The sequence below is a fragment of the Sciurus carolinensis genome, chromosome 11, assembly GCF_902686445.1.
Source record: "Sciurus carolinensis chromosome 11, mSciCar1.2, whole genome shotgun sequence".
In the NCBI taxonomy this organism is placed as follows: domain Eukaryota; kingdom Metazoa; phylum Chordata; class Mammalia; order Rodentia; family Sciuridae; genus Sciurus; species Sciurus carolinensis.
Genome location: NC_062223.1, coordinates 26,054,142 through 26,070,068, shown reverse-complemented (window position 1 = coordinate 26,070,068; position 15,927 = coordinate 26,054,142). Strand labels below are relative to the sequence as shown.

The 15,927-nt window shown below is 38.2% G+C and overlaps 1 protein-coding gene across 1 annotated transcript; it reads right to left on the bottom strand.

The window, feature by feature from the left end:
• Positions 1-14,760: 14,760 nt before the first annotated feature.
• LOC124959925 (olfactory receptor 4C46-like) lies at positions 14,761-15,690 on the bottom strand. The gene has a single exon (XM_047518406.1). The coding sequence runs from the start codon at positions 15,688-15,690 to the stop codon at positions 14,761-14,763; it is 930 nt and encodes a 309-aa protein (XP_047374362.1).
• Between the last annotated feature and the right edge of the window lie 237 nt (positions 15,691-15,927).

Here is a 15,927-nt window from a genome sequence, read left to right as displayed (position 1 = left end):
AATGGTAAAGACTACGACTAACAATGATGGTGAAGATGTGGGGGAAAAGAAAAACTGATGCACTGTTGGTAGGATTGTAAATTTGTACAACCACTTATGGAAAACAGTATGGAGTTCCTCAAAAGACTAGGGATGGAGCCATTATATGACCCAGCTATACCACTTCTTGGTACTTACCCAAAATAATTAAAGTATAATTAATATAAAGTATTGCATAATTAATAGCAATAATGATATTAACATTTATAGCAGTGCAATTGACAATGGCCAAGTTATAGAACCAACCTAAGTGTCTATCAACAGACAAGTGGATAAAGAAAAGTAAGTGAATATACACAGTGGAGTTTTATGCAGTCTAAAGAAGAATGAAATTATATCATTTTACAGGAAAACGGATGGAATGGAGAAAATCATGATGAATGAAATAAGCCAGACTCAGTCAAGAGTCCTGTGTTCTCTCTCATAAATGGAAGCTAGAGAGAAAATATGACAAAAGGGACTTCATGAAAATAGAAGGGAGACTAGCAGAGTTGAGGAAGGAGGTTGGGGTGAGAGATGGCAAAGGGAAAGGGGAGTTAATAGGAAATGAAATTGATAAAATCATGTTATTTGCATGTCCATGTATGTACATAATGTATTATGTATGATGGTAATGCATCAAGAAAAATCAGAAAAACAGAAGTTCACACCTATGATTTTTCTGGATTATTAGAGGTGTTTCAGAGAAAGCATGGTGTCTAGTGTCAAGAGAGAATTTGTCCTACAAATTGCTTAATCTCCATGAGTCTCAAATTTTTCAACTGCAAACTGGGTTAATGATATTTACCAACTATATTTGAAGAATTGGGGTGAGGATGAAAGATGCTATAATTATATTGGAAGTGTCAAACTATAGTTATTACTGTATGTGGAAAGTAACCATGGTTAATAAGCATCAGCACTACTGAAAACCTTACCTTAGTCATCTTAGATGATCCTAATGATGTTTGGGGGCATTCAGAAACAATCCAGTCTCAAATTGACATCTTCTTGGAAATAAAAGTTTCAATATTAAAGCTATGTTTCTTTAGAAGGAGCTTGTTCAGAAACTTCAATATCAGATCTGGGGATGTAGTTCAGTTGGTAGGGTGCTCACCTAGCATGCACAAGATCCAGGGTTTAATTCCAACACACCAAAAGAGAGAAAAAACAATAAATTTCAATATCAAATCAAAAGCTATTAAGAAATTGTATATATTAAACATGTTCCTTTTCTTGCATATCAATTACCAAAATAAAGTTGCCTGAAAAAATGAAAACATTCTTATGAGTAAGTATTCCTATCTAATCTAGGACTGAGAAACTTCTTCACAGAAAACCCAGGATTTCAATTAGAATGGACTTACTTGAAACACATGAAGAATTGGTTCCTATATGGCTCTGGTCCTGCCAGGCAAGAAGCAGAAATGTGGAGGGAATAAATGTAGGTGGATTAATCTGGCTATGGATTAATCCTGCTGTGAATATGTGCATGATAACAAAACATTTTCACCTTGCACCGCATAGCTATTTAAAGAGGTTTCCATAAAGGTTGAGGGAGCTTGTTCTGTTTCTGCTGCCTTCTCTCGCAGGAATTAATTATCTCCTTTGATGATAAGACTTTCTTCAAAGCAGGTATTCTGGAGAGAAATGTTTGGAAAAAATCCTATTCTTGAATGGGGAATTATATTCCCTACACTTGTAACCTAAACCTTTCTTTAACTAAACCTGTATTGGTAGGAAATCTGGGACCATGTAAACAGAAGGGGTGGACATTTGCTCTCCTTTCTCTGTTGACTCACAATTCAGAAAGGGCTTCTGTTTAGTTTTTAAAATCAGTATCACGACTTTTCTCAAAACCCACTAATGCTTGCTTGAGATCCAGAGAAGTGAGGGCATATAATTTATGGCAGTCATTGTATTCATTTATCATTTTAAAATATTTGATTGGCAGATCATATATATTCAAGGTGTACAATGGGATGATTTGATTGATATATGGACAGGTTGTACAATGATTATAAATCAACACATATTATCACTGATGATGTACATTACATCCCCAGAAATTTTTTATCTTAAAACTGAAAGATTATACTTTCTAAAAATTTAAATATTTTTAGATTGTACTTTTCAAAAAAATTAAATATTTTTATTTTTAATCACTCCCAGAGAATCATGTTCTGGCTCATATCCACCTCTTATAATGATCACAAATACAAAGTGACATTCTCCTTCTCTCCAGTGACTCATGCAGTTCCTTCTAACACTCTTGAGATATTGTACTCTTGGATCAACCTGTTCCTGTTCCTTCACCCCATCCCTTGGCCACCATGATTCTCTCCTCTCTTGTTGTGAGTTTGACTATTTAAAATTCCCTGTATAAGTGAGATACAGTATTTGTTTTTCTGTTTCTTTCTAGCATATATTACTTAGCACAATGTCCTCTAGGTTCTTCTATGGGGTAACAAATGGGGAAATTATGTACACTCATCCATCAAAGGAAACAGGCTGTTTCCATATTTTGACCATTGTGAATGAAACTGGGGGTGCAGACATCTCCCTTTGAGATTCTGATTTCATTTCCTTCTCATGTATCTAGAAGTTGGATTGAGGGTCTCATGCAAGTTCTCTTCTTCATTTTTAGGGAACCACAGCAGTGTTTCCCATCACAATTTTTCCAATTTATATCACCACCAAAAGGGTACAGGAACTCTCTTTTTCCATACCCTTGCCAAGACTTGTTATCTCCAAACATTTTGATGATGGTTAATTTAACATGTATGGGGTAATATCTCAATGTGGTTTTGATTTGAATTTCTGTGATGATTAGTGATGTTCAGCACCATCTTATATACCTGATTGTCATTCATATGACTTCATTTGAGAAATGTCTACTCAGGGTCTTCTCCCATTTTAAGTCAAAGAATTTGGTGTGTTTTTTGTTTTGTTTTGTTTTTTGCTATACAGTGGTGTGAGTTCCTTCTATATTTTGGATATTAACTTATCAGATACATGGTGTGTGAACATTTTCTCCCATTCTTTAGAATGGCTTTTCATTTTGTTGATTGTTTTCTTTGCTGCATAGAAACTTTTTACTTTGATGTAGTCATACTTGGTGATTTTAGTTTTTTGTTGCCTGCTTTTCATGTCTTATCTGAAAAAAAAACAGTGTCAAAGAGCTTCTCTCATATTTATTCTTCTACAAGGTTCACATTTAAATCCTTTAAGCCATTTTGAGCTTATTTTCATATGTAATATAAAATGGGAATACAGTTTCATTTTTCTTCATTTTTCTTAATCCAGTCTTTACCACACCTCTTATTGAAGAATTTCCTTTCCCTATTTTGTACTCTTGGTGTACTTACCCAAGTTTAGTTAACCATGTATGCACGGACTTGTATGTGTATTCCCTGTTCTGTTATATTGCTTTGTTGGTCTGTTTTTGTCTGTAGCATGTTGAGTACTACAGCTTTGTAGAGTAATTTAGAATCAGCTAGTATTATGTTTTCTGCTTTTTCTTTTTCAAGATTGCTTGGGCCATTCTTGGCCTTTCATAGTTCCAAGACAGTTTTAGGATTGTTTATTCCATTTATGTGAAAAACACCACTGGGATTTGATAGAAATTATATTGAATCTGTGGATAATGTTGGGTAGTATAAGCATTTTAACAGTAATATTTTTTCTAGTCTATGAGCGTGTGTTATTTTACACTTATTTTTGTCTTTTTTAATACTTTTTATCATTTATAGATTTTGGTGCTTGTTTTAGTCAGATTTTTCATTGTTGTGCCTTAAAGACCCATCAGAACAAGTGTAGAGAAGAAGAGTTTATTTGAAAGCTCACAGTTCCAGATGTCTTAGTCCATATATAGTCAGCTCCATCCTGGCAGAAGAGCCTAACAGAGGGAAGCAGCTCACATGATGATCAGAAAGCAGAGAGAAACTCCACTGGCCAGATACATACTATATACCCCAAAGACACGCCCCCAGTTCCCACCTCCTTCAGCCACACCCTACTACTTCTGCTGCCACTCATTTAACTCCTATCAAGGGAATAATTCACTAATTGGGCTAAGAGTCTTGGCTGGGTTGTGGCTCAGTAGTAGAGCACTCACCTAGCATGTATGAGGCATTGGGTTCAATTCTCAGCACTGCATATAAATAAATAAAAATAAAGGTTCATCAACAATTTTAAAAAAATCTTTAAAAAAATCTAAAAATGAAAGAGTCTCACAACCCAATCATTTCTCCTCTGAACCTTCTTGCATTGTCTCACATATGAGTTTTTGGAGGACATCTCACATCCAAACCATAATGGTGCTCATTTTTTACTTTCTTAGTTAAATTTATTTTTAAATATTTTATTCTTTTTGATACATTTGTAACTGGAATAGGTTTCATAAGTTCTGTTATGGTAATTGTTAGTACAGAGAAGTAAAACATTTTGGGGTATGTTGATTTTGTATCATGCAACTTTATTGAATTTGCTTATTAGTTCTAACAGGATTGTTTTGGTGGAGTTTTGGAGTTTTATGTTTTATGTTTTCAACAAACAGAGTGATTTTGATTTCTCATTTGATTTTTTATTTCTTTTATTTCTTTCTCATTCCTAATTTCTCTGGTTGGAATTCTAGTTCTATATTGACTCCATGTGGCTAGAATGCCATATTGTCCATTGCTTTTACAGTTTGCTATAAATCTAGATGTGATGTGTTGTAAATTCAATTGCAATTGATTGTATTTTTTTGGTTGTTTTTAAAATTTTTTATATTGCATTGTGTTATATATATTATTGGGGTTCATTTTGATATAATCATACATGCATGGAATATAATTTGCCCTGATTCATTTCCCAGTATTTCTTCCCCCCCGCTCCTGCCTTCCCCTATTCCCTTTCCTCTACTCTACTGGTCTTCTTTCTATTTATTTAGTTTTTTTATGTTGGTGCCTTATAAGTATACATAAGGTGAAGGTGACATTCACTGTTGTATATTCATATATGTACAATGTGTACATAGCAAAATTGGTCACTTTCATTTCACCGTTTCTCCCTTTGCCCATCCCTCCCCTCATCCCCTCCATCCCCTTCCTCTATTACACTGAACTCCCTTCAATTTCATGGGACTGCCCCCATCTTTCCCCCTATTTTGCTGTAGCTTCTACATATGAGAGAAAACATTTGACTCTTGACTTTCTGGTTCAGGTTTAATTTCACTTAGCATGATGTTCTCCAGTTCCGTCCATTTACCAGCAAATGCCATAATTTCATTCTTCTTTATGGCTGAGTAAAACACCATTGTGAATGTGTACCACATTCCCTTTGTCCATTCATCTGTTCATAATTATTATTATCATTTTGAAACAGGTTCTCTCTAAGTTACTGAGGTCAACCTGAACCTTGTTTGGGCTTAACCACTGAGTCACATCCCAAGTCCTTTATATTTATTTATTTATGTTATTTATTTATTTTGGTATCAGGGATTGAACTCAGGGGCACTTGACCACTGAGCCACATTCCCAACTCCTTTTATATATTTTATTTAGAGACAGGGTCTCAATAAGTTGTTTAGGGTCTCACTAAATTTGCTGCAGTTGGCCTTGAACTTGTAATCCTCCTGCCTCAGCCTCCCAAATCACTGGAATTACAGGAGTGCACCATCCCACCCAACTTCTACTCCTAGTCTTTTGGGGACTTCCATACTGTTGCTTTCCAAAGTGGTTGTACAAATTTGCAGTCCCACCAGCAACATATGAGTGGGCCTATCCCCCCACATCCTCAACAGCATTTGAAAATAAAAAGTTTGAGAAGTCCTTGTAATACAGAGGATATGAACCAATGGGATCTCTTATACATTGTGACTGCAAGTGTATATTGATAAAAGTTTCTTAGAAATAAGTTGGCACTATTCAGTAATCGTGAACATATAGATATGTTCCATTGATACTGGGCTTGGAGATCAAAAAAGGGTCTTTGTTTCTCCCAGTGTTGAAGATTAAATACCAAAGAAACACCGAGGCAAGCATGGAAAGCAAATTTCATTTAAGAAAAGAGATAGCCACAGACTTCTCCAAAGAGAAGGGGCCCCAGAGCTGAGAGTTCACAGGAGCGGGTGTGTCTTGCTCTTTTACAGACCTCAGTGCCCCCCCACCCCTTTAATCTCTGTGTATGTGCTGAAGGGCAGGAAGGAGCTGGAACATGGGGATAATCTTTAGCAACTAACACCTTGTGCCAGGAAGTGCATCTGGAGGTTTGCTGTTAGCAACCCATTGAGCTGGGAAGTGTGATAACCAGTGATAACTGGTCTTCATCCTCTCTCAACCCCCATCATTCATTATCCACACTGACTGCCCGACCTTGGCCCCCTGCCCCAGTGTGTTGAGGAATGGGACATATCCTGTCCCCTCGGGCCAGGCAGGGCTGCAAGGAAGATTGCTTTTGGCAAAGAAAGCATGGGGGGAGTCAGCACTCTGGGCTCATTTTATGGAATTACTCTCTTAACCTTGTGTTCCCACCATCCTCATCTATTTGTCCCCTTACACTATGACTGAGCAGTTCAATACCTACATACACACTCAAGTAATAATTGGCACATGCACATGTGCCAATTGGAGGTATGTACAGAGTCTACAGATAGCATTTACAGATAGAAGACTATCAGTAATATTGAGAAGTGGAAACTACACAGAAATCTATAAACAATATCAACAGTGAAGGATCACTAGTTTAACAGTGGTTCACATTATGCTTTGAAAATATTACTTTCTGCTCTAAAATTGACATGTTGTTTTCTTCTTCCCAATCTTCTCTGCCCAGAACTTCTTCCCTCTGATCCTCTCCTTTCTGATCTTCTCCTCCCTGATCCTCTCCTTTATGATAATCTCCTTCCTGATTCTCTCCTTCCTAATCTCTCCTCCCTAATCTCAGGAAATAGGATTCCTCTGAATGGACTCCTTTAAAAAACCCTGTTCCTCTGATTCCCTGACAGAATCATGAACTCTGGGACAGGAGTCCCCCATGTTTCTCCTTCTTTAGCAAAGCAATAAAATATCTTTTTCCTTTTTATCAAAACCAGATCTTCATTATGGGATTGGCGTCAGCATGAGGCCCGAGCTTTTGGTAACACTAGGAACATTGCTGTACCCCAGGATGCAGCAGCATTGAAACCTGTAGGGGAAGCAGCTGCAGGAAAAGGGTGACCATATTAGCTGCTGTGCAGTCGGAAATAATTCCAAAGACTATCTGAGAAGGAGGATTTCCTTAATTACTTGAAGACAGATTCTTAATTTTTCGGTAGGAATTTTCAACTGATATTCCAGTGTTTTGTTTTGTTTTTAAATTAGAAAAAAAAGCAATAGCTTCCTTTCTAATTGTTGATTTGAATAAGAATATTCAGTGATCAGCAATCAGAGGCAATGGGCCCCGATTGAGATCTTAGTCAAAGGCAGAGATCACATCTGGAAGCTAACCGGTAGAAATATAAATGGGCACCATGAAGACCTATTTCAAATGTAGAAGACCATGAAGCTCACCTGTTGGGACACTCCAGGAATCTCCTTGTCCCAAAGGAGGGTACAGTCTGGGGTGGAGGGGGAGAAAGGAAGGTAGGGTTGAATCCAAATGGGAGCTACAGGAAGGATTAAAGCTCAGGCTACAGGACAAAACCAATAGCATGGATACCTTTTCAAAACCCATTTAGCATAGATTTTGATCCATGTTTATACCCCAAAGTCATATAAATCCTTAAAATAGTCCACCAAAATGGGTTTCTCACGCAGTATGAACGTCACCCACATCTTGGGATTTCTATCTCTTCTCACTTAAATAAATCCTACTCTGTTTACTCTTCCTTTCCATTATTGTCCGTGGATCTTATTCTTCAAATTTATGAGATGAGAACCCAGAAGAAAATTGGCAAAACTGAAACAGGGAATCTAATCTCATCTCAAAACTCTGGTTTCAGGTTTATTTAATTCTCAAAACAATGAAATATATTGTTAGTTCCACTCTGAAGATGAGAAAACTGAGGTCAGAAAGATTAAGTAGCTCATTTCAAAGAAAGAGAACATTCATGACGGTTTAAAGGTAGATGTTAGATACTAAACTGTATTTATTCAAATGTAAGTCAATTATAACTGTAGTGTCTCACTTGTTCGATATATTTAGTAACTTCCAGCTCATTGATAATTACAATTACAGCCTATAATACATTTTAAGATGCCCTTGGGAAAGTGAAATTGATTAACTTTAGCTCATAAAAGCTTAGAGCTACAAATCCACCTGGTGGTGCAGCCAGAATTAAGGACAGGCAGTTCGTATAGAAATAGGGGATCTTGTCAAATTGAGGAAATGAAGCCATGAAAGCCACCTGCCTCTGGAAGTTGGAGACTGCCCCTGGAAGAATGGAATGTCAAGGATCTCCAGAGTCCACTGATTACCAAATTTACCTGCCTTATCAAGGACATCAAGCAAGGAGATGATAATTAATGCCCCCTGGGCCCTTGCCTGGCTGAATCACTTTGGCCCTCCCCTGCCCCATCCACTTCTCACTTTTTACATCTCACCTGCAAAACCGGGCCTAGTCACATAAGCAGGAAGGAGAGATAAGGGGGGAGAGAACTGGAGAACAAAAGAGACCTTAACCTATAAAAGATGTAGCGTGCGCTCACTTCTGGGAATTTTAGGACATCAGCCATGGCCCCCTCCCGGGAGAAGTCTGTATTATACCTTTAAATAAAACCTACTTAATATGCTTGCCTTGGCGTGCTTCTCTAGTGTGTTCAAACTTCAACATTATCAGTGGGCTACCATGTGTATCTTCTCACTGTTCACCACATAACATAGTCCAGCTTAATACCCAAACTTTTTAGCCTCCCAAGCACTCAATTATTTATCTATGTAGGGTTTCAATGATAACTTTTAGTTTCAGCTTCAATATCACTCACTTTGTTATGGGAAAGAGAAACCAGACTTTATTTTACCAGAGGAGATTAGCACACCAAAATTCTGAACACCCCTTACCAATTTTTCATAACCTTTATAGGCTGTCTAGTGTCATAAATTTTCTTGTCTAAAATAGTTCATAATTGGACACAAGATTTCAAAAAACAACGCATGATGGTGCACAAAGGTCTTAGAGTGGGAACTGTTTACCAGAGCAGACTGAGGTAAAGGAAGCCGACTTACAAGTTCTTCTGTATCTCTAGCCTTCAACCCTAAACTTTCAGAGGGGCGTTTACACTTCAAAGGGACTGATTAGGTCCCAGGGAAAGTCCTTTACATTCTAAAACGAAGGAGTAAATGGTGCTAATAGTTTTCCTGAAGACCCGCTGGAGGGAATAAGGGGAGGGGAACTCTCGCTCCCCACCCGCCCCCTACTGCCGTTGGTGTCCTCAGTTTACTTTATATCCAGGCCTGGGTCAGTACCCACTACAAAAATAACTGGGCTGTGGACCAGACATCTTTCCTGACCACCCAATCATGCCTTCCTTATGCAGGCATGTGACACTGTGTCCTTTTTATAGTAATCACTAGTCATTTGTTAATGACCGATTTCTTGCATAATGAAATTAGAGATACCATCTGAACAATGGAGGCAGATTTGTTGGATTTAAAGCTTAGTTCAGTCACCTACCCACTTTTTAATTTTTTTTTTTTAGTTGTTGATGGACCTTTATTTTATTCATCTATTTATATGCAGAGCTGAGAATCGAATCCAGAGCCTCATACATGCTAAGCAAGTGCTCTACCACTGAGCCACAATCCCGGCCCAACCTATTCACTTTGAGTCTTGATTAAGCTACTTAAATTCAATGAGCTTCAATTTCTTCAGCTACAAAATAAGATCAATAGCAGTACCTCTCACAAAATTACCTCTCATGATACGTTTAAGGCAGGGCTTGGTAATAGCACTCAAAAGTTTCTGTCATTTTTCTTCTTTAATAACACCAGGTATATTTTAGATGTTAATGAACATTTGTTGAAAAGAAAAAAAAGGGGAAAAAAATCCAGGTTCTAACTGCAGCCTAATAATTGTCCCTTTTCTATAGATGAATTCTAAGCCTTGTCAAAAATGTCATTCACAGGTCAAAGGGACAGTATGAGAAAGGGTTATGCACTTGGATATTTTGGCAGAGGCTCCTAAAATGAAATAATCTTTCCTAAAGAAAGTTTGCAAACTTGAGTCACCCTCTTGAATAAGACTCATAGTTCTGTAGCGTAAGTTTTAAAAGAGTTGAAAAAACAGAGATTGTGAGGATTATCTGGGCAGAGCTAACCACAAAGGCAATGCCTCTCCCAGGTTCTAGATAAGGGGTTCTAGGGAGGTGATGGGAGATGGAAGGTTCAGTTCCAGGGATCAGAATATGTGACTGCATTGAGACCAGATACTTTGAAAGAAGGCTTAGTGGAATTAGATTTAGGAGACATCTCACCAGGGAACTTCAAATAAACTGCTAAAGTCTCGGTGGTTGGACTTTCTTTTATAGCATTCAAAATGGCTACAGAAATACCTGTGACATCCTTGGGACTCAGTATTTTCCAGAGAAATGGAACTCACAGGAGATGCTCAGGAATCAATAGAAGATTATCTATCTATCTATCTATCTATCTATCTATCTATCTATCTACTTACCTAGCTATCTCCTGTTGGTTCCATTTTTCCAGAGGACGCTAACTGTAAGGAATTCCATGGAAACCACGCCGGACACAGAAAATCACCTAAGGGAATTTATTAAGCAAACAAGAGTGTCTCCCTGCAGGGTAAGAGAGAAAATGAGAGGAAAAGAGAAAGGAAAGAGAAAGGGGGCGGGGTAGAGAGTGGAAAGCAAGGAGGAGGAAAAGTAAGTGGGTAGGAGAGAGAAGCAAGAGAGGAAAGATGGCAGTTGAATTCCACTGGGCTAACGCGACCAATATCGGAGAAGGATGCTTGCAAGCCAACTGATGAACCAATAGTTAGCTAGGATGTTCACAGATTGACAAGTGGTTGGGAGGTGGGGAAAATGAGTGCAACAGAATGGGCGGGGGAGCTGCTGTATACATTACACTAACAAACACAGGGCTTCAAATAAACATTAATTTATTATAATAAAACATAATATGATTTATTTTAATTTATTATAATAAAACATAATATGATTTATTATAATAAATATAGGGAAAGTATTATAAAGTATTATAGCTCTGTGTATATATTATATATGTAATAAATACATACACACACACTTATGTGTTTATTATAAGAAATTGGCTCATGTGTTTATGGAGGTTGACAAGTTCCAAGTCCCACAATTGGCTGGAGACCTAGGAGAGCCAGTGGTAGATTTCCAGCCCCAGAATAAGGCCTGAAACAGACGCAGCTGTGTAGTTCCAGTGCAAGTGCTGGCAAGAAGAGATGACGCTAGGGTTCAAACCCAAAGCAGGAAAAAAAAAACTGACGGTGCAGCTCAAAGATGATCGTGCAGATGGAGAACTTCTTCTTATTCAGTATTTTTCTTGTATCCAGGCCTTCCACTGATTGGATGAGGCCTCTTCCCCTGGAAAGGAAGACTCATCTTCTCCCTGATCCGTTTTCATTTATCTAGAGATATAAACCAGAAACTTGTTTCACGCATGTAGATGATGGCTTATCATCCACATGGAGATTTTTTGCTTATGGCTCATAGTTCTTGAGTTCTCATTCTGAAGGTTGAGTTGCACAGATGCGGAGCTAGAGATGGGCACATCCATGAAAATGACTTCAGCATAGAAAGGATTGATGGAGGCTGACTATGATAGAAGATAGAAAGGGTGTGTTTCCACACGAGTCTGGTTTTCATTTGGAGCCTTGTGAGCTCTGGAGGATACATTCTGCTGCAGAACTGGTTCCACCTGGAGATAAGGGGACCTGCCTTTATTAAACCCACCGTGGCCACTGGGTGGGCCCTGAAAGCAGTGGGCATAATCCTCCCATTTCCTCTGGGGCAGTTTGCACAAAGAAGGGTTGGGCGTATGACCTGTTAGCAGTTGTCACTCCTGACACCTGGGTGCACTGGCCTGTGGGAGGCGATTGGAGCTGGATGAAACAGTACCTACCAGTCTTGTCCTCACAGGCAACGCCAGACTTTGATCTTTTACACCTAAAACTTTACGATAATTTCAAACCGCTCTGTTGCCTCTAGTCTTGTCTCCTTCGATCCATTTCCAATACTGCAGATGAAGTTATCATTCTGAAAGTAAAATGGAACTGTATGAGTGTCTAGCTTGAAACTACTTTCAATGTGTCCTGATATTAGCATTAAGTCATAACTCACTTGAGAGAACCTTAGTCTGGACTTTCCCCATTCCTCTCTCCAGTTTCTTGGTTTGCTATTTGCCTTTGACAAGCTCTGCATGAAGGAAAGTGCCTGCTACATAATGGGTAGTCAATAAATAGTTGCTGAGTGAATATATGCATTCATATCACAGTCATATGGAACTGATTGACCTCCTGCACACTCTGCACTGCCTGGCCTTGGTCATATATATTCTCCTAGGAATACCCTCCCCTCAGCCTCAGTCCTGTGCACTCTCCCGACTCTTATCCTTTGGGCCCCTCTTATCCTTTCCTGACTTTTTGGAAAGAATTGTTTTTTGTCCCTTCACTATGCTTTCATGACACCATGTGCTTTGCACCATCTTGCCATTTATATCAATGGGGTGTGATTTCTGTGTGATTCTGGAAATGTTTTAGCAAAACATTCTGTGAAAGCAAGATCTGAGTTTCTTTCTATTCATCATTAAACCTCTGTCAAATGTCCATGTGCCTGATCCAACATTTGTTGATTAATGAATGACAGAAGAAATGAATAGAATGTATTTAATCTGAAATTGCTTTGAGTATGGATAGAGCCATGACACATATGAATGTACCACAGTGAATTTTACATTTATGTATGTCTATAAAGCATCAAAAAATCATTAATAAATAGAAGGAAGACCAGGAGAGTAGAGGGAAGGCAACAGGAGGAAAGGGAAAGAGGAAGTACTGGGGACTCAAGTGGAGCAAATTATATTCCATGCATGAATGATTATATCAAAATGATCCCCAATATTATGTGTAATTATAATGCACCACAAAAACACTTAAAAACTGAATATTTTTAAATTTTTAATTGACACAGCAATTGCACACGTGTCTGGGTTGCAGTGTGACATTTCAATACATACATCCAAAGTGTGATAATCAGATCAGGGTAATTGACATGTTTACCACCTCAGACATATATCAGTTCCTTGTGTTAGAAACATCCAAAATCTTCTCTACTACCTATTCTGAAATATTCAATTTATTGTTGTAAACTGTAGTTATCCCACTGTGCTGTGGGACAGTAGTAGTTATTCCTCTTATCACACTCCATACCAGTGCCCATCAGCCATCCTCCTACAATTCCTCCCTCCACTGTACCCTTCCCTGGTAGAACCATATTTTTAATGGCTTTTAGTAAGGAAATGTTGCCTCCAATTAAACTGTTTAGACAACAAAATATAGATAGCTTATATTCATAAGAAAATGAAATCTTTTTGACAGCAGAGAAATGTCGTGGTAAAATCTTCACTCTTATGCTGAAAATCTGTTTCCAGAACTTTCTCATTCCTCAGTTTCAGCAAGAGTGAAAACAAATGTGGTTTTCCTACAAGGACAATTAGAATTCTCATTAGAGTCTAAATCCAGTCAAGGTAGGAAGGAATTCCTTCGTCTTCTTTACTTATTTTTTCCTGCTCTCCACATATTTAATTTATTCTTCAGCCTTTATACTTCTGTCCATTTATGAAATATTTATTGTACAGCAGGTCTTGTTCTATCTCATGGAAACTGCTCTAGTAGTTCGTGAAATATGATTGCATGTTTCACAAGTAGAAACTCCTGACACTCCGATGCTCTTTCATTTGAGCAATCATCTTTTATGATGGGTCAGCAGCAGACTTCAGGTGACAAAAGCAACACAACATGGATCTGAAACCTCCAGGGAAGCTTGGAATCATGCTGTAGTCGTCCTCACTACCCATCACAGGTGAATGGCCCATTGCTTTTATATCTGTGATACAGTTAAATACCATAGTTTCAGGAAACAAATAAACATTAATTTGGCTATATAAATACAAGCAGTTACTAATAAAAAAATTAGACTTTTCTTGCCTAATATGTGTGTGTATGTGTGGTTGGTGTCCAGCACAGTTCATTGTTTAATAAATTTCAGCTGTAAAAATTTTCTGATATTTTTATCTTCATTGCCTGTGGGGAGCATAGGAAAAAAAAAAAGGTCTAAGAAATCACCGATGTTTGGCTGCTGACTCAATCATATCTATATTAATAACAATATTGGGAATTTCAATACCTTACCCTTCCTGCCGGTCTCCTCACCAGTAATATAAGAAGAATATGGTACCTATGGTTTCAGATCAGTGTAGAGATGATAGCTCTGCACTAATATATATTATTTCTTTTATACTTTTTATTGAGTGATTGCTTATGAACCCATATATAGGGATGAAGTCAGTAAAACTAAGTACCCGTACTTTAGAATTTCCCCAATATGAAAAGAATGGCTATAGGTTAGGTTTTCCGTTTTTGCTTACATCCATTTCTACTCCCTTCAGTCAAGAATCTATAAATCAATTGCATGGATTTTTTTTTCTTTATCTAATGGGTATGCTTTGAAATTATATAAAAGTTCCTTTTAATTTTTTCACTCAGTCGAATCAGTGTCGGTTTCCAGACACATTTTATTTGTCAGCTGAAAAAACTTTCCTAATACACAATTTTCTAACGGCATTTTTCATCTGGGCATTTCTCAAGGTGTAGATTAAGGGATTTAACATGGGAATTATCATGGTGTAGAATACAGCAACTGCTTTATCAATGGCTAAGATGGCTGCAGGTCTCATGTACACAAATATGCAGGGCACAAAGAACAGGACAACCACTGTAATGTGGGAGACACAGGTAGACAGAGCTTTGCGCCTACTCTCTAGGCTGTGGGTCTTCAGGGAGTGCAGGATGGCCACATAGGATACGAGCAGGAGGAGGAAGTTTAACAGGCAGATGAACCCACTGTTGGCAGCAACAAAGAGCCCCAGAGTGTGGGTATCAGTACAGACAAGATTGAGCAAAGGGTTCAGATCACACATAAAGTGATCAATGACATTAGGGCCACAGAAGGGTAGTCGGAGGATGAAGAGGATCTGGATGGTTGCATGGAGAAAGCCTCCCATCCAGGACACTCCCATTAGACGGCCACACACACGCCGGTTCATGATGGTTGTGTAGTGCAAGGGCTTGCAGATGGCCATATAGCGGTCATAGGCCATCACTGTAAGCAGAATTATCTCAGCACCTCCAAAGAAATGTTCCCCAAAGATTTGAGTCATGCATCCATTGAATAGAATGATCTTCTTTTCATGGAGTGAATCTACTATCAACTTAGGGGTGCTGACAGAGGAATAACAGGCATCAATAAAGGAGAGGTAGGACAGGACAAAGTACATGGGGGACCCCAACAAAGGACTGGCAGTGATGGTGATCACAATGAGCACATTTCCTACCACAGAGATGACACAGATGAGCAAAAACACAGCAAACACAATTTTCTGCATCTTTGGATTCTCTGTAAGCCCCAGCAGAACTAACTCTGTCACGTTGTTCCTTTTCTCCATTTTTTTCATATGATGGCTAATTACCTGAAAAAATTATTAATGTGACCATGCATTTATTAAATTTCTCCATTGTAATAAATAATAAATGTCTGAATTATGCAGAGCTGTGAACTCTTATGAAGTTTTTATTTGATATAGAAAAATATATGCTGAATTCTTGAGGATTACCAAAATTTTCTCCTGGGTAAAGAAGAGCATAGGTCTGAGGAAATTTTGTGAACACCAGGGTTTGAGATG

Excerpts from the sequence above, each read along its gene's own strand:
- LOC124959925 (XM_047518406.1), bottom strand. The coding sequence starts at position 15,690 with ATGGAGAAAAGGAACAACGTGACAGAGTTAGTTCTGCTGGGGCTTACA.